The 26,138-nt window shown below is 42.3% G+C and overlaps 2 protein-coding genes across 2 annotated transcripts in view; both read right to left on the bottom strand.

Annotated features, from left to right (window-relative positions):
* The window catches only part of man1a1 (mannosidase, alpha, class 1A, member 1), a 99,236-nt gene that overhangs the window by 48,157 nt on the left and 24,941 nt on the right, over positions 1-26,138 (bottom strand). Inside the window, 2 exon segments of the mRNA XM_069172280.1 lie at positions 4,791-4,871; positions 10,929-11,044. Coding sequence (XP_069028381.1) covers positions 4,791-4,871; positions 10,929-11,044 — 197 coding nt within the window.
* LOC138212133 (myb-like protein X) lies at positions 12,114-25,895 on the bottom strand. The gene is made up of 2 exons (XM_069172402.1): positions 25,830-25,895; positions 12,114-14,306 (listed from the first exon to the last, which is right to left on the bottom strand). Exons 1-2 carry the CDS (start codon positions 25,893-25,895, stop codon positions 13,212-13,214), a joined length of 1,161 nt encoding a protein of 386 aa, XP_069028503.1. The 3' UTR covers positions 12,114-13,211.

The raw sequence follows: 26,138 nt of genomic DNA, 5'->3' as shown, positions 1-26,138 counted from the left end.
GTCATTTCAAGCTTTTCCAAATCACCGCTTCGTCCTTTCCAATTCCTCCCTCCATCATCACTTCCCTTTTTACATTTCTTTCAGGTCTTTTCCTCCACCTCCCCCCCCCCCCCTTCTCCAACATACAATATCTCCCTTCATGCACCGCTTCCTTCTTCTTCTTCTTCCTCTTTCTTTCTCTCTCTGTCTTTGGCTTTCATTCTCCCAGCAGTCTGTCCTCTCTCCGTCCTTCCCTCCTTGAAGCACTTAGCTTTGATTAGAGGAATTTATTTCCTTCATCTCCTTCGTTCATTGTTTACTTCCTTCCTTCCCTTCCTTTGAGCAGATGATCGTGGCTGCACGCCGCGATCTGCACCGGCATGGGGCGGTAAAATTTAAAAAAAAAAAAAAAAAAAAAAAAAAGCCAGTTGGGTTCACGCAGTCAGTACCGGCTGTACTTTTACTGATCAAAGCCTTTTTTTTTTTTTTTGGGGGGGGGGGTCTGAGACAGACGGAGAGAGAAAAATGAGCCGCTCTCTCCTCCTCAACTTCCTTCTCTCGAAAACGCCTCTCACTGCTCCGACTCCATCGTCGTCGTCTTCATCATCATCTTCTTCATCATCATCATCATCATCATCGCGCTCCTTCGAGACCAAATCTCTCCTTTCGCCAAAAAAAAAGGTTATAAAACGGGGAATAGTTTGTAGGTACGATAAACACGAAGCTGAAAAGATTAAAAATAAAAATAAAAAAGCGGGGTAGCTTTCAACCATTTAGTTGACTAAACTTGATTTGCTTTCATCTTTATTGTTCTCGTAAAATGTGAGCTGCTTTGGGGATTTGAGAAGCAAGAGACGCTTGAACGCCTTTCATGACATTTCAGGTGCTTTTTTTTTTTTTTTTTTTTTTTTTTGATCCTTCAACTCCCATCCGACATCTGTAGTTTGGCGCCGGGCGGTAGACCAACGCTGACGTCACGGCCGTTTTAAAACCCTTCGAGTTCGGATTTTTGGTCGTCGCCGAGCAGGTTTGGAGCAGGAACGTGACCATATTTGGACGAGCTGACTCGATCCGATTGGAAACCCCGACGATACTACGTCCCGCCCACCGACTAGCCGTAACCTGACTGCACCACAGGCCTGTCAATCAAAAGGATACGCCCCCCCCCCCCCCCCCCCGCCAAAAACACAACTTTTTGAGGCTTATTTTCAAATTAATGAGGGATTATTTTCAGAAAACTGATTAAAAAAAAAAGGAGCGACTTCAGCTAACAACACCGTTATAAACTTAAAATTTCATGAGAGAACTTGAATGGGAGTCTACGGAGGCGTTTTGGAGCCGACCTCTAGTGGCACTCGGTGGTACTGCAGCTTAAGACGCTTCCGCATTTTTTTTCAGACCCGGAACACTTTTATATCCAGTCTGCGGTTTGTTGCAGAACATTTTAATAAAAGAGAGCATATTCACATTTGTTTTTTTCAATGAAATATTTCAGGGCGTGAATTTGACTCCAATTAGAGCCCAACTGATTGATTAAGGTTCGATTAATTCAAATCACGGGAAGTAAATTAACGGAAACCAATGTCAATACGACACTATATAGTGTATTACTCTCACACAAGTACATAAAGTACAAAAAAATGCTATTAAAGGCTCCTCGGAGGACACTGCAGGTCAGGCAAAGACTAAAAGATGTAATACAGGAGAAATGTGTGTTTAAGAGGTAAAAAATTAAAAAATTAAAATCTATTTATTTTTTTAAACTTTTGAGTATGTTGAGTGGGCCTCGTGTTGAAAAGGTTTCCGCTCTCTAATGAATCCATTTTCAATTGCAACACGACGAACTCAAGAAGTCAAGAGGCTGAATATTTGTGCAAGGTCACAGTGCAATCTGCAGCATTCAGCGGGCAGCCTTCTCTCTCTGGTCGGCGGTGACTTTGTTTTTGAGGGTTAAACATCTTTTCAGGAGGTTCGGGTAAAGTTCTCCACAAAAACACCGAATGGGAAGTTACACTGTAAAAATATCAAAACGGCCCTGAACGTGGGTGAAGTTTAGCGCGTGAAAAGGAAAAATTGCTCTCATCTAAAAAAAAAAAAAAAAAAAAAAAAAGTCTTTAAAAATTGTAATTTAGAGTCGCTTGCCAAAAACGTCGGTAATTTACAGGTTTTAAATAAAAACAAACAGGTTGATGATCATATAAATGCCACTTTGTGAGTATGATATATATATATATATATATATATGGGGGGACCCCTGACCCCCGGACCTGGAGGAGAGGGACCTCATCAAGACCCCTGATGAAACGCCGGAGGGCACCGAACTGAGAGGGCGTCGTCACAAACAAAAACAAAACAAACGAGAAAGAAATGGAGCCAAGAACGACTGCTGAGGACTTCCGAGGTCTCAAGTTTGCCTCCACTTGTTTCACACTCGTTGAGAGGATTATCACTTCAGAAGACACCAAAAGCGACCGTTTTATCCAAAAGCAGATTTTCCTCATGAATACCGATGAAGCGGGAAGCTCAGTGTCACGTTTAAAAAAAACAACAACAACAACACACAAAAAACAAGCTTTTGTTTACTTTGCTTTTAAGGTGAGCTACAGTTTTGTCTTCAGGTTCAGAGAACGAACAAAATCTGAAGTGGAACTTCGTCTGGTGGCGGCGGACGATGAAGCAGCCGAGCGGAGACAATAATTCTTCTTATCTAGATCACCACTTTAGAGCTGGAATGATTCATCAACCCATCGACAGAAAAAACATAAAATAAATACGTGAGAGGAATTGTATTGATAATTCAAATCACTTTTACGAGATGAACTTGTAATCTGGCAAATCCCAGATTCTAGACGATACAAACGTTTAATTTCTTTAAGGTTTTAAAGTTTTGCGCCGACAAAAAACAAACAATTTCAGGGCAATTTTTAAGTTAATTTTTTTTTTTTTTTTTTTTTTTTTTTTTTTAATAATAAGAGTAATTGAACCAATAAATAAAAACAAACAAACAACCATATTGTTATGCGAGGCCAAATAAAAATGCGTCATACTCTGTGACTTTGTTATTATGAGGGATAGTACCAGATACGATCAATGAATTCGATGCTTTTTGGTGAATATTTAAAGTATTATAATAAGCAGAGCGCCGAGCTACTTTGGGTAAAAAGCTTTGCTTTGCTAAGTGTCTCTTTAAGTAGCAATTAATGTTTCTTTACCGTTTTATTATCGACGTTCCCCCCCCCCCCGCCGCAGTCCTCGCATGCAGAAACAAGACACAACGTTCACGTGGATTTATTTTTTTTTTGTATTTATTTTTTTCTGTGCGCGTCGAAGCGTTGAAAAGTTGAAAACGCCCGACGAGTGCGACCCGTTGCCTCCGCTATCTTTCCCGTCTAATGAAGGAGCACTTAGCCTTCCTGACTCCGGCTTCGTTCGCCGCTACGATGAAGATGTAGCTCACGCGTGAGAGGAGGAGGAAGAGGAGGAGGAGGAAGAGGAGGAGGAGGAGGAGGGAGCGGGTGTTTAAAGCAGAGATTACAGCAGAAGTGTAAAGACGGGGGAAAAAAAGGCATCAAAGATGAACTTCTCTCGGAGTGAAATAATACTGGAGTGACACGAGTCGGGAAAAAAAAACAAAAAACAGAAATGAACATTTCACACACACACACACACACACACACACACACACACACACACACACACACACACACACACAGGCAGAAGCAACGCCGCCTTTCTTTTTTCCCTTTCAACTAAAAAAAAAGAAGAAAAAAAGATGGAAACTCTTTAGAAAATACTGCCTGGCAGTTCGTGCACGTTTCGCCGGAGCGGATGTGAACTCCCAGTTGAGACCTCTGACCTCTGACCTTTTGACCTTTTGACCGGTAAAATCACGATCAGTTCGTTCAACTTGGAGTTAAATTGAACATTCGTGACACATTTGAAGAAGAATCCCCTCCAGACGTTCCCGTGATATCGCAGTCCCAGGCATAAAGCCGACGTGACGGGAGAGTGACCTCTGACCTCTGACCACCGAAATCAGGACGAGAGGGACAACGGGGTCCGACGGGGCGACCTTGAAACTTTGTCCCTCGGGGGCGAAAAGCCGCGATCAACCGCGAGGCCGAGCGAACAACCGCATTTGCCGCGGCTGTAAGGAAAAATCCCGTCCAGCTTTCTTTTCCTGAGATATCGTTGAAGTCACAGTGACCTTTGACCTTTGCCCCACCAAAAACCGACCCAGCTCATCCTCGGTAGCGAGGGAGTGGCCTCGCCACGTTTGAAGAAATTCCCCTCGAGGCGTCCTCGAAGATATCGTACCCCCCCCCCCTCCCACCCCTCCCCACCCCCCCCTCCAAAAGAAAGAAAAAAAAAACCGACGACTTCCGACTACGGCATCAAAATACAGCTTTCCCACATCTGAAGCACTCTTGTAAATATTCGAGACGCTTCGTTTCACACAGAAGAGCCAAGATTTTAATGCATCTTCTCCACCGAAGGGACGGTCGGAAAGAAGCAGCCGTACTCCAAAAAGACATCCAAAAAAGAAATGAGGTGAACTTAACTCGACCTCCCCCCCCCTCCTCCCCGCTATTAAAAGAGGATATTACTGAAGTACGACAGCACACATTCGTTTCACTCTGTCTTCACAGTCTGTTCCTTCTATTTCATCATCAGCCTCCAAAAGGAAGCCAGACTTGCTCTCTTCAAAGTCTCCCGTTGAATGTTGAGGTGGCGAGAGGCGTGAGAGAAGAACAAATACAAAAATAAATACATAACAAACCACCGGGGAAGGCCCGAGCGAAGCTCCTTACCTCTTTCCCAGACAGGTAGTAGGCGGACAGCAGACCTCCGACGAACCTGATGTTCACCTCGAACACGGACACTTCGGCGTTCTGCGGCAAAAGACGAAACAAAACGTCACACAACGAATAAAAGAACAATTAGCGACTCGCAAATTACTCGGTTCTCCTCCGAACCCCAAAAAAAAGGGCGCTAAGGAAGCGTACGACCCGGCGGCCGAAATGTTCCTGGGTTGTATTTTTTTACCGGGCCTCGGGGGAGGATTAGACCGAGGTGGGCTTCTCTTTTTATTTTTCCTTTCTTTCTTTCTTTCACAGACTGAGACAGATATTTTTGGACCGACGCGGCCAACAGTTTGAATACATTTCAAATTCTGTCTTCCTCGAATGACCGAGTGGGCAAATGAGCATCAAAGACCGAGCGAGGTGAACAAAGACATTTTTTTTTTTTTTTTTTTTTGGAGGAATCGGCTTCTGTAGCCTGAATGAAGGATTTCTAGCAGAGCCGATAAAACCCTCCGCCCGCCCGCATGAGTAGTTTTAGAACATTTTAACAGTCTTTATAAAAGGAAAAAAAAAAAAAAAAAGGGAGCCTGACGACACCGGCGCGGCTCCGGTGATTGGTCGGCCCGCTGCTGTGGTCCGGTTACTACGGTGACCGGATCCCAAGGAGGCAAAATATGGGGCAAAGAGGAACTTTTATACCGGTTACAAATCCTGAGAAAAATGTTAATACGTCTAATCCAACTTAAAACGCACGCAAGTATCATTTTTTTGGGTTTTTATTTTTTGTTTGCAACTTTACGAAAACTCCGGAAAGTGTAAAAAAGATGCTAAAGTCTGTATTTCTTTCAAAATGATTTGCACAACAAAATTGAAATTCCTCCGATAATTTTGGTTTTATGACATTTTACGTTTACTGCTAATTAGCAAAAATGCGAAAAACACGCGAAACTCCAAATTCGGGATGTGTAACCAAGACGTTTTTTTTTTTTTTTGTGGTTAGCTCGCCGACGCTAGCATTTCCAGTCAAGATTAAATGGAGCTGCGAGTTTTTTCTGCGGACTCTCGGTTGTTGTTTAATTTAACGTCGTCGGCACGCTCCATTAGAAGATGTTTTTTTTTACTTTTGCAGTTTGAGAGTTATGTAGATATTTTTTTAAAGAACGAGCAGGTTTATACTGTTTTTTACAAAAGAAAGGCACGTTTGTATTAATTTAAGTTGCTGCTAAAAAAAAACAACCCGTAGGTCCATTTAGTCTAATTCATAACAGAGCGGTGACCTTTAACCCCAAAAGTCCTGCGATACCAAAATCCTGCCTTAAATGAAAAGAGATAAAACCGCCCTGAATCTAAATATCCGACGCTTCTATTTCTAGACGGATAAAAGGACGACTAACAACAAAAAACGTGCGACTCTGTGAAGCCATTTGTCTCAGTAGCGGAACAATGAAGCTTCATCTCTCTTTCTCTCTCGCGTCAAGTCTTCACCAACAGATTCCAGATGAAGTTGGGGTTTTTTTGGCGCTTGACTGACAGCTCTCATAAGTCACTGCTGTAGACCAGAGATAGGACAATAGACTCTGTCCCGTGGAAAAAAAAACAAAAAAAAACCAAATTATATGCCCAGACAAAATGTGTACTGCTCGCCCCCCCCCCCCCCCCCCCCCCCCCCCCCCCCCCCCACTCTAATCTCCCCTGATGTCTGAGTGACTGATTGAGGAGGTAGATTGTGCGGCTAATTCGTCCTAATTAGAAAATGGAATTGTTTCGCCCCGCGACACCGAGGCGGCTGTAATGCAAAAAAAAAAATATATATATATATATTATTCCTGCCTATACTGCTCGCCGTCCATCAGCAGCTTTCATAAAGTTTAAACGTGTTTTTACAGGCCGCAAGTCTCTGGTGTGACGGCAGCAATCTTTAAAAAAAAAAAAAAACTGTTTGGGACGACGACCCGCTGAGTCAGCAGGTCAGCACGTTATCTCCTCCGATTCCTGAACAAACAAAAAAAAAGAAAGAAGAAGCCGGCAGGCGAAGGAAGTGAAGTCTCCTGATGTTGCAGCATTCAGGTCGTTGCGGGGAAAACTGACTAAGCAAGGCGCCTTTTTCACCGGAGCAGATAACCTATCGAGAGCACGCGGCAGGATGAGCCGACGAGATAACGTTCGGGCCCGAGGGGACCGCCTTCGAACTCAAAGCGCGTCGAACGGCCCGGGAAGTGGAAATGTCACTTTCCACGCGGGTTTTAGTGTTTAAAATGACACGTACAGCCGAATGACGTAATAAATCTAATACTCTTGAGGTTCTCCTTTAAATACCTTTCAAAGAGTTGCTCGACCTACGCGCCGGGGTTTCTATAAAAGTAAAACGTGGCTTCCGGGGTCTGAAAATAAAAGGCTGCAAATACCCACCGAGTGCCACTAGAGGCGGTAGTCAATAACAAGCTCACCGCGTGTTATTTCGGTGTCTAAATTCGCTCCTTCTTAAAAAAACAAACTTAAAAAAACAAAAACAATCCCGTCGTTAATTCAAAAATAAGCCCAGAAAAAGCCACATTTTTGGGGTCTGGTTTTGATTGACAGGCCCATGGTGCAGTCACAGTTTCGGCTACCGGCGGTGGGGGGGGGGGACGTCGTGTCGTTGCCGAGCCGGATCCTAAACCTCGGCATCGTGTTTGCAGTAGCGTGTACGGTTGTACAATTTGATAGATAATCGGATTTGTTTGGAGCTTCGAGAGACTACAAACTATTCGTCCAAATATTACCCACGGTTAGAAAATGACCCGAAAAGTATTTCTTTGACCGACCCGCCCGCCGCGGTCACTTTCGTGTGAACGCTGACGATTACAAACCTCTGCGCTTTGCTCGGCGGACTCCAGCGTTGATGTAGACACGTTGCACGAGTTATCTCAGGATTTACCCCCCTCGACAACTTTCCATCTGTTACTTTACGACTTTTTGGAACGGAGTCCAGCGACAGAAACTCTCCCGGCCGGTTACATCACGCTGGGATCCCCCCCTCAGCTTCATACACTCAAACGCTCTCCGGCTCTTTTCTTCTTTTTTTTTTTAAAGGTTGTTTCTTGGCTGAAAGCAGGTCGTTCAAAAAGGCAGCAGTTTGCAGTTTTACATTTCAAAAAAAAAAAAAAAAAAAAAGTTGAATTTTTTTTTTTTTTCCATTATATTTCCAAAGAATTCGACTTTGAGAAAAAACTCGCAAACTCAATGACATTTTCAACCCCGTCTTGAAAGCGCTTTCACAACAGCGAGCCAAACAACTTCCCTCCCGTTCAAAAGCTACTTTACTCGGAGCGTCGGGAAAAAAAAAAAAAAAAAAAGGCAGCTTTTCACCGTACACGTCTCGACATTACGCAACTGCGGCAAATTAACAGCGCGGGTCGGGGGAAAAACAACGGGCCTCCCCGCTGGTACGATGCTGCTTGAGTGACAGCACGACTGCAGGAAAACAACGTAAATCAGATGAGGATTATGCACACAAAAAAAAAAACATTTATAAAAAAAAAAAAAAAAAAAAAAAAAAGTCTGTGAAACTTCAAGTGTGATCGGAAACATTTATAGTTTTTGGAGTAGAGTACAGAAAATGAAGAACAAAGCTGATCTGAAGGCATGATTGACGAAGTTTAGATCGCGTTTTATTTTTTGTTTTTTTTGTGTGAATAGATACCAGAATATCTGCACACAGAGTCAGACACTAAGAGGATAAAAAAAAAAAACACGTTTCTGTTTCTCCTTAATGAGCTGCTCTTAAAAGAGATATAAAAACGAGAATAAAGGCCGAGATCAAAGAGAACGTGTGTGTGTGTGTGTGTGTGTGGTGTGTGTGTGTGTGTGGAGATCCATTAGAGCGCTCGGGGTTTTATTGATAACATTATGGAAGTGGAGTCAATATCCTCCATTTACTGTCTCCACACACACACACACAAAAACTCAACATTTACGTGTTTTTTCTGTGACGCGAACGTCTCAATCAGCTTTCATCGATTCATTTTAAACATCTCGGGGTGGGGGTGTGTGTGGGGGGGGGGGGGGCTCTCAATGGTCTTGGTGACACATTAAAGAGACTCGGGGATCCGTTACCAGCAGAGAAGCCGGGATAAGTGTTTCTCGCATCTCGCATCAAGAAAATTACATTAACTTTCATATCATGTCATTGAGGATACATTTGCCGCGTTAAATATTAAACGCAGAGCAGTTTTGAGATTATGTTTACGATGTTATGTCCTCATTATACCAATTATCGTGGTGGTTTATCATGTTCAACACAATCACCAGCTGGAGTCGTGAAGTAATAACGAGTTGTATTTTTGGAGGGTCTTAGAAAAGAATTCTTTAAAATATGTTTTTTTTTAATTTTTATGTTACAATCTTGAAAGATCTCCCGTTTCTTTTTCTGGCGACACCTGTGGCGAGAAGCAGAAACTGCAGCTGTGTTTCCTGACTTCACTTCCCAACGGTGACATCCGTCAGTCGGTAGCTGGTATAGGAGTAAGTTGAAGAGCGAGTTAAAGAGCGAGTTAAAGATGGGGCCTGTTTTGCGTTAGCTCCGCCCACCCTCTCTGGGAGAACAAGCGCCAGATGTTCTGTTACTTCGGAGTGTTCTGGGAGCAGGAAGTGACCAAATTTGGTCGAGCTGGAGGGGGGGGGGGGGGGGGGGGGGGTAGCGACCGGTGGATCTGACTCCATCTGATTGGGAACCCGACGGTACTACGTCCCGCCCACCGACAGCAAAAACCTGCCTGCGCCACAGGCCTGTCAATCAAACAGACACGCCCCCAGAAACACGGCATTTTTTTTTTTAAGCTTATTTTATAATTCATGACGGGATTATTTTCAGATGGGACCGCCAGAAAACTAAAAAGAAGGAGCGACTTTAGCTAACGACACCAAAATAAATCGTGGAAAAAATGTATTGACTTTGTATTTCATGAGAGAAGTTGAATGGGAGTCTATGGAGGCTTTTTTTTGGAGCCGACCCTCTAGTGGCACTCGGTGGTATTGCACCTTAAAGACACTTCCGCATCGGACACATTTTTCAGACCCGGAAGCTACGAACACTTTTATATACAAGTCTAGGTGGGAAACGCATCATTAACTTTAAGATAATTACATTAATGTAACTTTTTTTGTCATAATTGTAATATTTTTTTTTATTGCTGTTGTGCAAACTTAATTGATGCTTGCGAGCTCAGTGTCTTTCTAACCCCAAACACAATTCATCAAAGTCACAGAAGCCATGAAAAGTATCACGTTCACCTAAACTATATGCAGTAAAAGTCAGTCAGACATGTCCCTGTTTATTAAATTGCATTCTTTATGCACAGCTGGATCACAGCCACTAATGCCATTTAAAAAACACAAAAAAAAAAAACCACGACTTTCAGCTTCGTGTGACCTACGTCATTCTTTCTCTATTTCACGAGCTTTACAGTAAAACTTTACGGCCCTTAAGAGTCCCGTGTGAAAGTGTGTGTCCTCGGCGAGGAGCTTTCAAGTTGAATAAAAAAAAAAAAATGTTTTCTGTTATGTAAAACTGTCACCGTGTCGTTTCTGGAGCGAAATCTTTCTTTTAAGCGACGGCCGGATTTATCGGACTTTCACGTCCGTGTTTTTAAACGTCGCTTCCTCTTTGAACACCTGCGACGCTCAAAATCTGACGATCAACTTCTTAAAGTGGAAGCGGATCGTCGATGTGATCTCCGATGTCGACGTCTCGAAACGTGGATGTTTTTTTTTTTTGTGTGCTGAAACTCAGCAGACAGGTGGTGATGTCAATTTGGGATCCCCAGCCCGCAAAATGACTTTCACTTCGAGCTGCAACTGTGCGATCTGTCGCAAGGAGGAAGTCTCGCTGTGGCAAATAGTTTCGCTTTCACTTGCTGTTTTTAGGGGGGATATCTCTAACGGTCGTGTGTGTTGCTCTTTCACGGTTATTTCCCCGCTAATCTAACGTTGCCTGTTCGTGCCAGATTGATTCCTCAAGGCTTCTTTAACCATTGAGCTCAATCATACCAGGCTTTATTGACTGAATTATGGCTTGTGAGAGAGTGGCGAGGCTTTTTTGTTGTTGTTGTTGTTGTTGTTAAAGCTATGACCATCACAAGGACACACACACACACTCGTCCTTACCACATTGAAGTCAAGGTTCTTCTCCACCCAGTCGGTAGCGGCGTCAAACTCTTCAAACATTTCCATCATGTAGAGGGTATCCAGAGCGTCCACGATCGTCGCTCCCTTTATGCTGCCTGGAACAAAACGCACACATCAGAAGAATATTTTTTTTTTTAATTTTTTTTAAATGTGTGTGTGTGATTTACATATAGTACAAAAAAAAGTTTTTCTCGTGAGCATAAAAACAAAACAAAACAACAACAACCTCCCGTGCAGTTTTTTTCCTACGTTAAAAAAAAAAAAGAAAAGATGTCGTTCGTCGGCGTTGCTTTTGTAAGTATGAATGACAACAGGTGTTGGAGCGCTGAACAAACAGCTGTAGTTAAAGTGTTTTTTTTTTTTTGGGGTTGGGAAGGTATAAACCGTTTCGTTTTGCTCGACAGATGGCGAGAGGGTAGCGATTATCGCCGCTGATGAAACGTCGGGGGTGTCGCTCATCTCTGGTGATTAGCCTCGTAGCGGGAGGGAACGGCACACAGGAGGCACAGCAAAGCACCGCCCCCCCCCCCTCCCCACCCCCGCCATGTTGTCCGGGAGGGGTGGGGGGGAGGTGGGGGGAGTAGTGTCATTAAGCATGCAGAGCCGGAGCCCCCTTCAGCGAAAAGCTTTTTAGTCCTCTCGCACTCGATATAAACAACGAGACCTCGGGATGTCGGTGTCGGACCACTTAGTCGGTACGGAAAAGGCGAAGAGTTGAAGTGGGAGATGGAGGCGGAGGGGGGTGGGGGGGTGGACAGAGGAGAGCATTAAATGAAAACCTGAATACATCGGCGTCGAGAAGGCGAAACGCTGAAATAATCACGAGGATCGAAGGAGCAAAAAACAAAAACAAACAAAAAAAACACAAACAAACAAAAAAAACCAGCCCCCGACGTCGTCGAAGGAAAAGAGTCTGAAAACGAAGCGGCCACGAAGCGGAGTCGAGGTTGAAAGCCAGAGAGAAGACGGAGAGGTTTGGTTTTTACGTCCCCCGTCGAGCGAGCGAGGCGAGCGAGCGGCGCCGCGGCGGCTAAAAGCTTTCCCATTAGACGCGACGCTGACTCATCAGTTAAGAGGTGCAGAGCAACTTGCTGTCAATCACATCTGCAGCTGCGCTCTGAGATGTTTTTTTTTTTTTTTTTTTTTTTTGGGGGGGGGGGGGGATTAATGGATGAAGCTTTCTGGACCAACGTTGCAACAAAACGTGTTCATCACCTTTCAATTTCGATCATATTTATACTTTTTTGGCAAAAATACTTGGCAGTGTTTCCCCTAACGTACTCGTAGAACCGGAGTTACGTCCGATAACTACTATTGACTTCCTTCTTTTCCTTTGGTCCCGTTTGACAATACCGATAAAGTTCTTTCAAAACAAGATGACAACAACAACAACAACAAAAAAACAGAGTATTAAAAGCTGGAATTGAACAGCTGTTTAAAAAAATAAATAATCATTTTAGTTCATTGTGAATATGCTGCACCTGTCCTAATCAATATTTCAGCCACTTTTGAATAGTTTGAAATGAATTTTGAGAATCTGCCGTGTTAAAGTGGAGCTCGTCACCACGGCAGGATCAATCTGCTAAAATAAGCAGCTTTTGTTTTGTTTTTTTTACCAGATCCAGGATTTGTGGGTTTTTTTTCCCACGTCCAGATGGGAAGACTATATCTATATCTATATATAGATATATATATCTATATATAGATATATATATAAATCACGAGATGGGACTCAGCTGAAGTCTGAGGTTGCGCAAGAAGAAGTCTTGAGCGATCTGGGAAGGTGATGCGTGCACCGCTGAGGGTTTTTTGTTCGTGTTTAGCGACTGCGAGCGTGGCGAGGTAGCAGATGGCTCGGCAAAAAAACCCCAAAAAAACAACCATGAGTCGTGTTAGAAGGGAAACACTGCAGTGCTTCTTTAGGAAGATGTGACGGAGCAGTGGGGCAGCACGGGCCTTGTGATATTAGCTGCAGGCGGTGGGCTCGTCACGGTGGGAAGGATTCTGACATTCACCAGAAAACTCTTTCAACCAAGTCCACAGACGGCAGCGGGCACAATCTGTTCGTAGGTTTTCGGGCGCGGCAAAAAATAAATAAATAAATAAATAAATGTTGGGAGATTTGACTTCTCTTGATTAATATCGTCATGCCCGGAGTTTCCTTTTTAACTGTTCATGCGAAAGACTACGTTTTACTTGCCGTTTACTTTACATGGGCTGTCAGTGACTGTGTCTCCTTGGCTCTTCCTGTTCTGTTCACTTCTATTCACTTGTATTCTCTTCACTTGTATTCTCTTCACTTGTGTTCTCTTCACTTCTATTCTCTTCACTTGTATTCTCTTCACTTGTATTCTCTTCACTTCTATACTCTTCACTTCTATACTCTTCACTTGTGTTCTCTTCACTTGTGTTCTCTTCACTTGTGTTCTCTTCACTTGTGTTCTCTTCACTTGTGTTCTCTTCACTTGTGTTCTCTTCACTTGTGTTCTCTTCACTTGTGTTCTCTTCACTTGTATTCTCTTCACTTGTGTTCTCTTCACTTGTGTTCTCTTCACTTCTATTCTCTTCACTTCTATTCTCTTCACTTCTATTCTCTTCACTTGTGTTCTCTTCACTTGTGTTCTCTTCACTTGTATTCTCTTCACTTGTGTTCTCTTCACTTGTGTTCTCTTCACTTGTGTTCTCTTCACTTGTGTTCTCTTCACTTGTGTTCTCTTCACTTGTGTTCTCTTCACTTGTGTTCTCTTCACTTGTGTTCTCTTCACTTGTGTTCTCTTCACTTCTATTCTCTTCACTTCTATTCTCTTCACTTGTATTCTCTTCACTTCTATTCTCTTCACTTCTATTCTCTTCACTTCTATTCTCTTCACTTGTATTCTCTTCACTTGTATTCTCTTCACTTCTCTTCACTTCTATTCTCTTCACTTGTATTCTCTTCACTTCTATTCTCTTCACTTCTATTCTCTTCACTTGTATTCTCTTCACTTCTATTCTCTTCACTTCTATTCTCTTCACTTGTGTTCTCTTCACTTGTATTCTCTTCACTTGTATTCTCTTCACTTGTATTCTCTTCACTTCTATACTCTTCACTTGTGTTCTCTTCACTTGTATTCTCTTCACTTGTGTTCTCTTCACTTCTATTCTCTTCACTTGTGTTCTCTTCACTTGTGTTCTCTTCACTTCTATTCTCTTCACTTCTATTCTCTTCACTTCTCTTCTCTTCACTTCTCTTCTCTTCACTTCTCTTCTCTTCACTTGTATTCTCTTCACTTGTATTCTCTTCACTTGTATTCTCTTCACTTCTATTCTCTTCACTTCTATTCTCTTCACTTCTATTCTCTTCACTTCTATTCTCTTCTATTCTCTTCACTTGTATTCTCTTCACTTGTATTCTCTTCACTTGTGTTCTCTTCACTTGTGTTCTCTTCACTTGTGTTCTCTTCACTTGTGTTCTCTTCACTTCTATTCTCTTCACTTCTATTCTCTTCACTTCTCTTCTCTTCACTTCTATTCTCTTCACTTCTATTCTATTCAATTCACTTCTATTCTCTTCCATTGTCTTCAATTCTATTCACTTCACGTCACTGCACTTCACTTCAATGGTACTGTATTCTATTCTATTCTAAATTATTTTAACAGGAAGAAAAACATCCAACAAAAAGGAGGGAAAACATCCTATTTAAAAAAAGAAAAAGGAAGAAACCTCGGACGGCTCAGAGGTCGACGACCACGACACGACGAACCGACAAAAAGTATGTTGACCAACACTGAACGCGATGAGTGGCGACTCTTCTAGCTGTAAACAGGAAGAGGCTTTCACTGGTGGAGGCTGGATTTCGCTGCACTCGTCGAACGTTGACAGACTCACAAAAGGAATAAAGTCAAAAGAAAAGGCTGAAATCAAAAATCAATGCAGCAGAATTCCCCCGATTCTCCTTTTTTTTTTTTTTTTTTTTCCATTTTCAACTGTTTGTCAATTGTTTTCATCTTCAACACCGACGCCATCAGGCTTTCAGTTCTCTCCGGAGCTCCTTTCAACTTTTATACGCCCACTTTTATATCTCCGTTCACAGGCAAATTTCCACGATGCCGTCAAACGCCGCGAAAACACTACGAGAGGTGAACGGGACGCTTTCATTTTATTCCTTTGGACATAAACTGCAGAGCAGAACAAGAGAGACAAAAAAATATAAAAAAAAGGGGGGGGGGGGGGTAATGGATGGAAAGATGAAAAATGAAAAGAGCTCGCGTCCCTCGGAAGACGAGAATCATTACCTTTCTGTTTCCGAGAGAAGAGAATAAGAATTGATGGCGGCGGGGATGGCAGGGAGGAAAAAAAAATGGGGAGAGCGAAGGTCCAGAAGTCATTAAAGCGAAACACAATCCATCCGGTCGTTCCTCTTCCAACATCCACTTGTCTTCTAACGAGTTATCCATCAATCTTTTCCCCCCTGTTTTTCCTTCACATTTCCAAAGACCAGTTTTCTACCGCCGTCGTGTATTTCCCTTTCTTTTTTTTCTTTTTTTTGTCACAGAAAATGAGTGAAAAAGTGAGCGACTCGGACAACATTTTTTTGTTGTGTTTTTTTGGAGTTGCCAAAGAGGTCAGAATATGATGTCGACCTATTTGGTGGTTGTTGTTTTTTTTCTTCAGTCTTCATTAAAGAGTTCATATTTACATCCGAACGGGATTTGAATGCGACGTGATCCTTTCGCCCTACTTTTTACAGTGCGCGCTACATTTCTAAGGAACAATTTGACTAAAACTGTTTCCCGACTCGTAAATCCGCAATCGTAAAGCAGCTTTATTTGATAGTGTATGCCAGCAAAGATGTGACGAATGTGCTCTGTGGCTGTGATGTAATTTATGAGGATATATTAGTTTTTTTCTGTATTTATTTTCCTTCTGGATATGTTTACTTTTCTTTTGTACTTTTCTCCATAATATAATTTTTTTTTTTTTTTTTAAATTCCTGTACCTTGATACCAACAATAATGTACAAGCTATGTACCATGTTTTTTTTTTGTTTTTTTTTTTTTTTAAATGAAATAAAACATTTTACAAATTATAATTAAACTGCTTTAAACTGTCAGTTGTGGTTCTCTTTTTTTTTTTTTTTTTTTTTTTTTAGATTTCTGTAGTTTTTGTTCCTTCTGGACTTATTAATTAATTAATTTATTCTACCTGTATAATATAAAAAAAAATGTGCCTATTCCTGTAACCCTGAAACCAACAATATATGTACAAACCTTGTATCGAGCCTTTCAAATAATAATAATAATAATTAAATAAAAAGAGATTTTACGAATTTGAGTTAAACTGCTTTAAACCGCGTCAAAATCAATCAACAAAATCAGAAAGCTGCAAGGCCGCTCCGTTTTCAGTCCGAGCCTTTCATCGGATCCTTCTCCGACCGAGTACAACACTTATCACGCGCTCGCTGAAAAGCCTCTCATGTTTTATTCAGTCAACCGCTTGAAACCGAATCGTTTCTTTACACTTTATTGAATAAAAAGTAATTTCATACGTCTAGATTATGCGGCAGCGGGGGGGGGGGGGGGGGGGGGGTTGTCGCAACAGAGGAGTTGTTGTTGTAAATGTCATGTGGGTTACATCACGCACACGCCGTGGACACGGAGCGTGACCTCGGCCGAGCGCCCTCCGGCTCCGGGTCACGGCGAACTCCAGCCTTTCTCTTTTTTTTTTTTACCTCTTTTTCTTTCTTTTTTCTTTTTTTATTTCAGAGCTCGCCGCGCCGCATAAATCCAAAAACCGCGAGATGACCGGCGAACGAACTCTCTCCGCTGCGATAACGTCGGCTCGGCGACTAAAGGTCACGTCGGGGTGGGACTCAACACGCGGCGCCCTCGAGCTTTCTTACTGCCTCGTGTCGAGCGGTGCTTCCCGTGTGGATGAATTAATCCGCCTTATTTTCTACTATTTACTTATTTTTATATAATAACTATAATAATAATAATAATAATAATCGACTTTATTTGTATAGCATCTGTCATACAAGAAATGCAGCTCAAAGTGCTTCACAAGCAAGAGGCACTTGCTTCTTGCACAAAAAAATAAAAAAAAATAAAAACCTCAGCTCGACAGGAATAACAATCAATACAACAGAATTACTGTCGGTCTGAAAAGAAAAGTCGGATGGGAAAACTGTCCAGGTAAAAAAAATTAACAAGTGAAGATAAACGTAAGTTAAGAAAACTTTCGTCTGTATCGCAGAATACGCAACATAAATAAACTTTTTTTTTTTTTTTTTTTAATGTATGTATACGCAATTTGAAGTCAAAAGTAAAGATAAGTTTGGAAATAGAGTCAACTCAGGATCAATTGCTTTGACTTGAAAGGGTACATTACAAGCAACAAATGTGTCCATATGCAAAAACAACATAAAGTATAGCTCATATATGTAAATATATATACGTATATATATATGTATATATATATGCATATATATATATATATACATAAAAACAGATATAAAAGATAAAAAAGAACATTTCAAAAAGTATAGGAAAGAAATGAGATGGGTAGGAATATCTTTTCTACTTTTACAATATAAAACCAGGGATGAGTTCTGAGTTCCAAGTTGGTCAAATAAGCAGATTTTTCTTTTAAGCACCACAACTACAGACATCTGCGCTGAAAATAAAACCGGTGATCTACACATACACAGTCACCGCGTGCTGACTGACCTTGCGACCCGGTATCACGGCAAAGCGTGAAATAGACACGCTTGGTCGCCGTCCAGGCGTGAGAGTTTTCTTTTTTGTTTCAGACCCGAAACGTACATAAAACGTCACATGAAGAAGGATCGCGTGACCACGGTACCACAAAAACGCGTAACTCTGAAAGCGTAGCTATCTCACGTATTCTTTGCCGTCGCGGGCGGGCGGGCGTGTCTATTACACGCTTTGCCACGATACCGGGAGTCGGAGCGCCAAAGCTGTTCACAACACTTAATCATGACAAAAATGGGGGGAGGGCGGGGTGACGAGTCTATGGAGTAAATATTAATCTCCCGTCGATCATGTTGAAGTCAAATTAGTGTGATTTTTTTTTTTTATTTTTGTGTTAAGGAGGTTTTATTTGCCTTCAGGTACCGTTAAGTCCATCATGCGTGCAGAGCCGGGGAGTTAAGGGTTCACAAATGTCCCGTGGCAGCGACAACATATGTGATGAAAGCCCAACAACCATTACATGAATCGTAGGCAGAGTCTTTTACTCGCTTTCCCTCTATTAAAAATAAATCAAATCTTAAAAAAAAGCCAAACACAACTAACCGGAGAAAACAACTTTCCCCAGCAAATGAACACAGCGTGGCCGACTAACATCAGAAGAATCCCTTTTTCGGGGATCAAAACTAAAGTGAGGTCGCCTAGTTTTGTGGGGGAAATAAAGCGGCCGACAGAAAACGAGACGAGCCTGCAACAAAAAAAACGTCACCTCTTCACCAGCTTCACCAGTAGAGATAAATGAATATTGGAGCGGCATGCCGACTCAGCAGCTTCACCTCCAAAATATGCAGCCTCAGCCTTCAAAAAGAATGACAGCAGCCCGAAGTGTCACTCGTTTAACAAAAAAAAAAGACCCTGAAGGCTGCTCTCATCTAAAGAAAATTCAGCCTTAAAATTAAATAAATAAATAAAAAAATCCCTCGTTGAATTTTTCTCCTCAGCTCACTGACTTTTCTCAAGATATATATATTAAAATAAAGTTAAAAAAAAAAAAAAAAAAAAAAAAAGGGGATCCCAGTGTATGCTACTGTTAACGCAATGCAAACTCCAGGTCTAATCCTTAATCCTACAATTTGATCCAGATTTCGACGCTCCACCGCAGCCACGGTCTCCCGTTTAGCCCCGGATAGCATCTCAACGTTGAGTCTACACGTATTTCTTTTTCCTTTTCTTTTTTTTTTTTTAAGAGGTCACGGAAGCGGAGGTGAGGGAAAAAATGATAGCTAAGCCTTCGGCTAATCGTGTTATCGTACAGGCAGAAAGCGTGAATACACACATCCCAAAGTGTATTAACCTCTTTGGCTTTCGGGGGCTGGCAGATATTCCAGCGTCGACACTTTTTAGTTTTATTTTTTTGGTCTTTTTTTTTTTTGTCAAGGTTACAGCCGAAGGCGTTGCAGCGTTTCACTCGTGTGCTGGAAATCTGACGCCGACACAGAAAGCGGGGATTTAAAGTGAAAAGCTGTGACGGTACTCCAAAGACAGGCTTTTAAGCTGTGTGTGTGTGTGTGTGTGTGTGTGTGTGTGTGTGTGTGTGTGTGTGTGTGTGTGTGTGTGTGTGATTTTTTTTCCACAAAAAACGTCGTCAGCAGAAGCTGCGCTGAAAGTATTGAAATAAAGTTTCAAATAAAACTCGCTTTAATCACAAAAATAACTCTTTTACAATCAGCACGGTTAAAACAAACTCTGAGGAAACCGGAGACGAGCGGGAAAAAACTGAAAGTGACGGCAAAATGTGGCCTTCACAATAAAAGTTTCTAATGAAATGCTTAATATCAAAGGAGGGGATTACATATTAGTTTTTGTTTATACAAAAAAAAAAAAAAAAAAGGGACGTTTTTGTTTTTGTGCATACAGTAACACAGTGTGTTGAATTAACATGAATTAAACAGCATCTAAAAAAAAAATCTTATTTTGACAGGTGACGTCACAGACTGTCGTTTTTAGAAGCTATGCCAATTTTCCGGCCAAAAGAGATCACTTTAAACTCCGCAAATTACATCGCAATTTTAGAGAAAATCCACCGCAAAAAAAATAAAATAAAAAAATCTAATATTTTTGATCGCAACAATCACAAAAAAAAATAATAAAAAAACTCCATCCTGGAGGGACTCTATTGCCTCCTTTATCTGTGTCCCACCCACCTCCTGTGCAGACAGTGATTTACAACATCTTGACACACACACACACACACACACACACACACACACACACACACACACCGCAAAACCTGAGGGAAGGCCACAGCAAAATGACTCCATCCATTTCAATTATAGAGATTGAATATCTGATTCAGAGACACGCACAATGCCGTGTGGGGGCTGAGAGTGCAGCCCAGGACTCAATGTCAAATTATATAACCAACGAAACGACTTGTCTGAATAGAAAGACATCGGAAAAGGCTCGAAAAGGCCGGGGCGGGTGGCGCGGGGGTGGGGTGGGGGTGGGGGGGATACAAGAAACACAATCAAATGTGCGATGACAAAAATGATGGAGGTCGTGACCAGGAAGCGCTTCGATAGCTGCGGTGCAGACAGTAAACATGTTGTTTACACACCTCATCCACAACGACTGGACGTGTGCGTCTTCAGTTCACCTCCAGTTTAGTCGGATTACTTTCTGTGAGAAAAAAGCCGCGGCTGGAAACAAGAGCAGAGAGAACTCTAAAGCACTAAATTACACCTCTGTTGGATTTTTATTTTATTCATTTTTTTATTTATTTATTTTTTTAGCTGGAGGTTTTTTGTTTTTTCTTTGTACTCCAAAACTACCACAGAGTCCCCTGAACCAGAACAAATGATTTACACAGTAAGGACACAATAAAAAAAAAAACTAAATTCAGGGAGGGGGGGGGGGACAACAACAACTAGATAACAGTGCTGTTAAGATCAACTTTTAACAATTTGTATAATTATTTTTCTTTCCCCAGCTCCAACTTATATGAAATACTGCAGCGAGACTTCACACTGGCACCAAAGAGGGGGGAGCACATTACTCCACCGCCGGCTTCTCTTCGACATTTGATTTGAAGATCTCACAGGTTGTTTTTTTGTTTTTTTAAGGCACTCACAGATTGGATCCCTTCTTATATTCCAGATCTTTTCATAATTCCTAAAATCCCTTCCAGGTCTCTTCAATTACTATTCCGCCATCAATCGACCAATTCCTCCGTCGCTACACTCAAAATGATATCTTGGCGTGTCCATGAGCGTGATCTGTGTTACACGGAAAACTCGGTGGCGGTAATGCAGCTGCGAACGGCGGAAACATACAAAGAACAACTACAGCCGAGAAGAAGCTCTGAGTGAAACTCCTTCAGAAAAAAAAAAAAAAGAAATAAAATGAAGATGAGTCGCAGTCAAACTCAGCCAGCAGATCATCAGTCTGGCACGGCTGCGCTCCGCCATTAGAGAGTGAAGCACCCAGCAGGACGGTCCACCCACTGAGCAATAATCAATGGCCGGACGAAGCGAGTTTGATGTTGGAACGCAAACAACAAGGAAGGGCAGCGGCGAATAGTGGATTTTTAATCGAATAGCGATTTTCAAATTGTAATTTTGCTCGACATGTCGATCAATATTGCGGTTTCTGAATGAAAAGAGACGGTGAATATTCTGCTGCTTCCCTTTAACCTGACGCAACAGATGGTTTCTTACACAGAAGCATCTTGGGAAGAGTTTGGAAAGGGGCGCTTTCAAAAAAAAAAGAAAGAATATAAAATACCTGGCAGGTGATTGGAAGAACCAATCTGCCTATCAAAAGCTTAACTTCAACACGTCGTGGGTATTTTCAATGAAACTTCTTGGCGTCGTCACACCTAAACCGCAACCGTCAGTCGGCCTGAACCGGCGCCGGTTTCAGACAAAAGGGCGCAAGTTGAAGCTTGAGGAGGTGGATTCTCACGAACCCAGCTGCCTGACTCATCCCGTAAAACTTGGAACCACAGAAAGAAAACATGTCCTTGTTTGTCCAAAAAAAAAAAAAAGAAAAAAAAAAAAAAAAAGAAGTGAAAATGAGAAGCATTATGTTACGCACCAGAGCAGCCAAAAGAGATACTGAGAGAGATTTTATGTTAAATCAGTTGTATCGGGTGGACACATTTTTCCTTCTGTAAATAAGAGCCATATTGAAATCAAGGACAAAGTATAAATAAGCCAGCGGAGAAGCCAGCTGGGAGATATTTAATGGTATAATCGAGCGTGATTAAACAGACATCTGCGCTGGATTTAAACCAACAACCCCGATCGGTTTCTTGGGGGGGGGGGGGGGACACTGCTCAATGTCAATATAGCACTTTCAGAATTTGTTTTTAAAACTGTACCGTAGCAGTAAGGTAGAAAAATAAAATGGTTTTAAAGGTATAAATACGCACAAAAAATAACATGGTTGTAGAAAAAGTAGTTCAGACTCAGAGGTCTGTGCTGTACATGAATGAATAATTTTAAGAGGAGGTGTAATACAAACTTGACATTTGAAGGCCAGCTTTTATAAAAGGATGAGGCTTTAAGTCTTGCGTTTTATTCCATCTGGGTATTTCTACTTCCACGTAGGTAAAGCGATCCCAGAAAGCTGCTGCGGCATGGCATCCCTCCGGTGGGGGGGGGAGCCATTGAGAGGGGTTCTGGCGTGAAAAGAAAAAGGCCACAGGAGACAAAAAGAAACAACATAAAGAAAAGCAACCATCACAATAAAAAAAAATAAAAAAAACTGGCACCATCAGCGGCAAAGCCTGTCATTCATCCAGCAGCCTTAAAAAAAAAGAGAAAGAAAGAAAGCTCTACAGGCAGGGACGAGCAAGATAACCTCCGCCGCGAAGCAAAAAAAAAAAGGACAGAAGTCTCAGGAGACAACACACAATCTCCTATTCACTTCCTCACAAAGCCTCCAGCTACGGATCCGTCCAAGTGTCCGGCAAATGACCGAAGTCTTGAGGCTGTCCAGAGCACAACGCCAACCAGCTAAACCCCCTCCGAATGAAAAAGGAAACGTATAATCCCACATGGATTTTTATCCACCTGCATAAAATCGTAGATCTTTTTTTAATTTTTTTTATTCCAATTAGACGAGAAGCGTTCGACTCGGAGGTCGAGGCGGCCACAAAAAAAAAAAAAAAAAAAAAAAAAAAAAAAAGGTTCAACGGTCGTTCGGGAAACCTCGCAACTATGAGAGACGGACCAATTCATCGAGTCGATCGGACGACAATAATGATGTGGCATCGACGCAATGTATTAGAGTTTAAAAAGTAATGATAATGATGATATATAGTTTGAGTCCCCAGAGATGAATCAGTCTGGTCTAACGGTTAAATATTATGCACCGTTTTGCATATAAAGCATTAGATGTCCTCATTTGTCCCGTGTTGCGAGCACAGACTGTGTATAGAAGCAGCTTCCGGGTCTTGAAAAACGAGGTGCTTTGAACTGCAATACCACCGAGGGCCACTAGGGGTTAGCACTAAAAAAGCTCTTACCTCCTCCGTAGACTCCCATTCAACTTCTCATGAAATACAAAGTCAATCAATTTTTTTTTCACAAATGTCATTTTGGTGTCATTTGCCATCTGAATTTATTCCAATAAATACTTAAGATATTAGAATTCAAAAAGCGGTATGTTTTTGTGGGCGTGTCTGCTTGATTGACAGGCCTGCGGTCAGATATTAAGGCGTTTTCATGGTTTGTCCTCTGAAAACAACCCGAAGCTTTAAACCAACAGGACAGATGGTATGTTAGTTGTCAGGCCGACGCGCACACACACACACGCACGCGCACACACACACACACACACACACACACACACACACACACTTGTTCTCTCGTAGTCCGGTCCAGGTCACGCAGAGCCGGATGGCAAATGACCTCAGAAATCGTGCTTTTTTTTCTTCTCTCTTCCTGCTGTAACAGCAGACATCAGTAGTAGTGAGCCTTTAATGTGCCGTTGTCCGGTCAAGCGTGTTTTTTTTGTTTGTTTTTTTGGACAGGAAAAAGACAGACAGACACATATCCCGTTGGGCGAGCCGAGGCGAACCTCTCGCTCGGTGCTGCGAAACACGAGCCTGTTAACGGTGTCCGTTAAACCGTCGCAGGAAAAGACTGCTGTACACTGCAAAAATTTAGACACCAGAAAAAGTCTGGAGGGTATTAGTTTTTCCCTGTAGTGGACGAAAAGCCGTGACATTTACAGGAAAATTAAAACTTTTAGCTAAAATACGTGTCCGGGGTTACTAAAAGAAACCCGTGGTTGGGGTTAGAGGGGAAAACAAAAATGGTTGGTGTTACGAAAAAAGAAAATGTTTGGGGGTTTGAATTAAAAAACAACAACAACAACAACAAAAAACAATGTTGCCTCCTGGATTCGAAGTTCATCGTGTCCACGTGGCAGTCTGTGTGTGTCCTATGTTGGCCTCCGTTTGCGGGGGAACTCGGTCACATGACATTTACACGCGTGCCAGTTTCACGCTTTCAAAACGTGTAACTTTCACGCCTGGACAGCCCAAAGCGTAGCTGATCTCACGTTTTTCTCACGTGATACTGGGTCGGGTATTGGTGTAGATGATGTCCAATATGCGCCCGTATGAAAACTACGAACATTTTGAAATGCTGAAAATATACGAATAGATTCATCTGAAACGCAGTGAAAAGATGCTTTGTACCAAATTTAGCAACTGGCTGATTTCTTCCTGGAGGTGAACGGAAACAATAAACATAACGTGCAACAACAGAATTTCTGCTGATGTGGCAGAATTTTTGTTTTTGGTCCCAAAACTCCAGTAACAGTCGAGCACTGCTAAAGAATACCATAATAGTATTGCGTGTATATGACTGAGGACGAAGGGTTGTAACTTTACCACCGAGGACACAGGGGTCACGTCCCGGTACAAACATCACCTCTGGGTTAATTGGCTCATAATGGGGCCGAGATTAAATTCAATTTCCTTAATGTCTGACAGGAGGCAGGTGGCGGTTGAAGACCGGGCTGATAACTCCAGATCCAAATGAGCTCCGGGTGATCTGGAGAAAGTTAACAAGGCGATAATTCAGCTTCCGATGGGGGACATTTTTATATATTCTGGTCATTGACATCCAGGTAGAAAAAAAACCTCAAAACTACAATATTATCATTAGAACATTTTGGAAACTGTCAATCTGGCATATTTTTTTTTTTTACCACCAACGACAGTCTGTTCCAGCATCTGCAGTATATTCAGAAGCTCCGCCCCCTCTCTGCATTGAGAAAACAGAGAGCTGCACCTGTTCCTCAGTCTCGGCAGCGAAGCGGCGGTTTACAGGCAGTTGTGTGGAACGATACAAGATTGGAAAGACGGACGCCGTCGTCGCCTCAAGCCGTGTTTAAATTTTAACCCCCCCAAAAAAACGGCGAATCGACGGCAACTCGAGGGAACGGGAGCCAAAAAAAATTTCATTTTAAAAAGTCTCGTCTACTTCGGTGAAATTCGTTGCCAAAATACTAGTTGTTCTTTTTTTTTTTTAAAACGTCTGAGAGAGGACGGTTTGACGTCCTGCCAGGAAGCGGCAACGACAGTCGCTTTGCATGAAGACGGGTTTATTAAATTAATCAATCCGCTCCGAGCAGTCGTATTGAAATCGGAGGGGGGGGGGGGGGGGGGGGTCATGTCACTGACGGTCAGCGTCTGCATTAAGCAGGCGGATCGGACCGTATTCATCAAGCGGCGTTGAAAAAAGAGGCCGCGGGTGAAATACGTCGAGAAATACGTCGAGACGTCGGATGAAACAGAAAAGTCGGCCTCTTCTCTCTTTGCCCTTCGAGTTTTACCCAATCAATGCGCAATTCGATTATTACCCCCGTTCCGACGCAGCCGCCTTCACGTAAATCCAATTACGATCTGCTACGTTTTTTTGTTGTTTTTTTTTGTGACTGGATGTCATTTGGATTCAGAAGAACCGGAGACTGAAGGAGTTTACGAAACGACTGATATCTGCGTGCCGTTTGAAACCTGCACCGACGTCGGTTCGAGAAGTCGTGGGGGAACGCTTTGAGGGAGAATTCGTCATCGTGAATTTATGTATTTATAACCTTAAAATGAATCATCGGGGAGTAGCGCGAGTTCAAGGCCGAGCGACGTCGCCCGTTTGGTTCGTGAACGGCCGTTACGAAAGCCTCGAGTTCGGGATTTTGGGCCGTCGCCACCTTTGCTAGTTTGAAGCGGGAAGTGACCATATTTGGACGTGCTGGGCGGTGGGGAGGGGGGGGACTCGATCTGATTGGCACACCGGCGATACTACGTCCACGCCCACCGATAGCTGTAATCTGATTGCACCGACGGGTCTGTCAATCAAACAGACACGACCCACTTTGTAACTGGAGTTTAGAAAAGTGCGATACAAATAAAGTTTATTATTATTATTATTATTTATCATCATTATTATTATTATTTTCAGATGGACCGCCAGAAAACGAAAT

Source organism: Embiotoca jacksoni, unplaced genomic scaffold (genome assembly GCF_022577435.1).
Source record: "Embiotoca jacksoni isolate LCO1_2020_lvr unplaced genomic scaffold, fEmbJac1.0.p SCAF_52, whole genome shotgun sequence".
NCBI classification, from domain to species: domain Eukaryota; kingdom Metazoa; phylum Chordata; class Actinopteri; family Embiotocidae; genus Embiotoca; species Embiotoca jacksoni.
The sequence above is the reverse complement of the archived record's forward strand: the minus strand, read 5'-3'. Positions and strand labels throughout refer to the sequence as shown.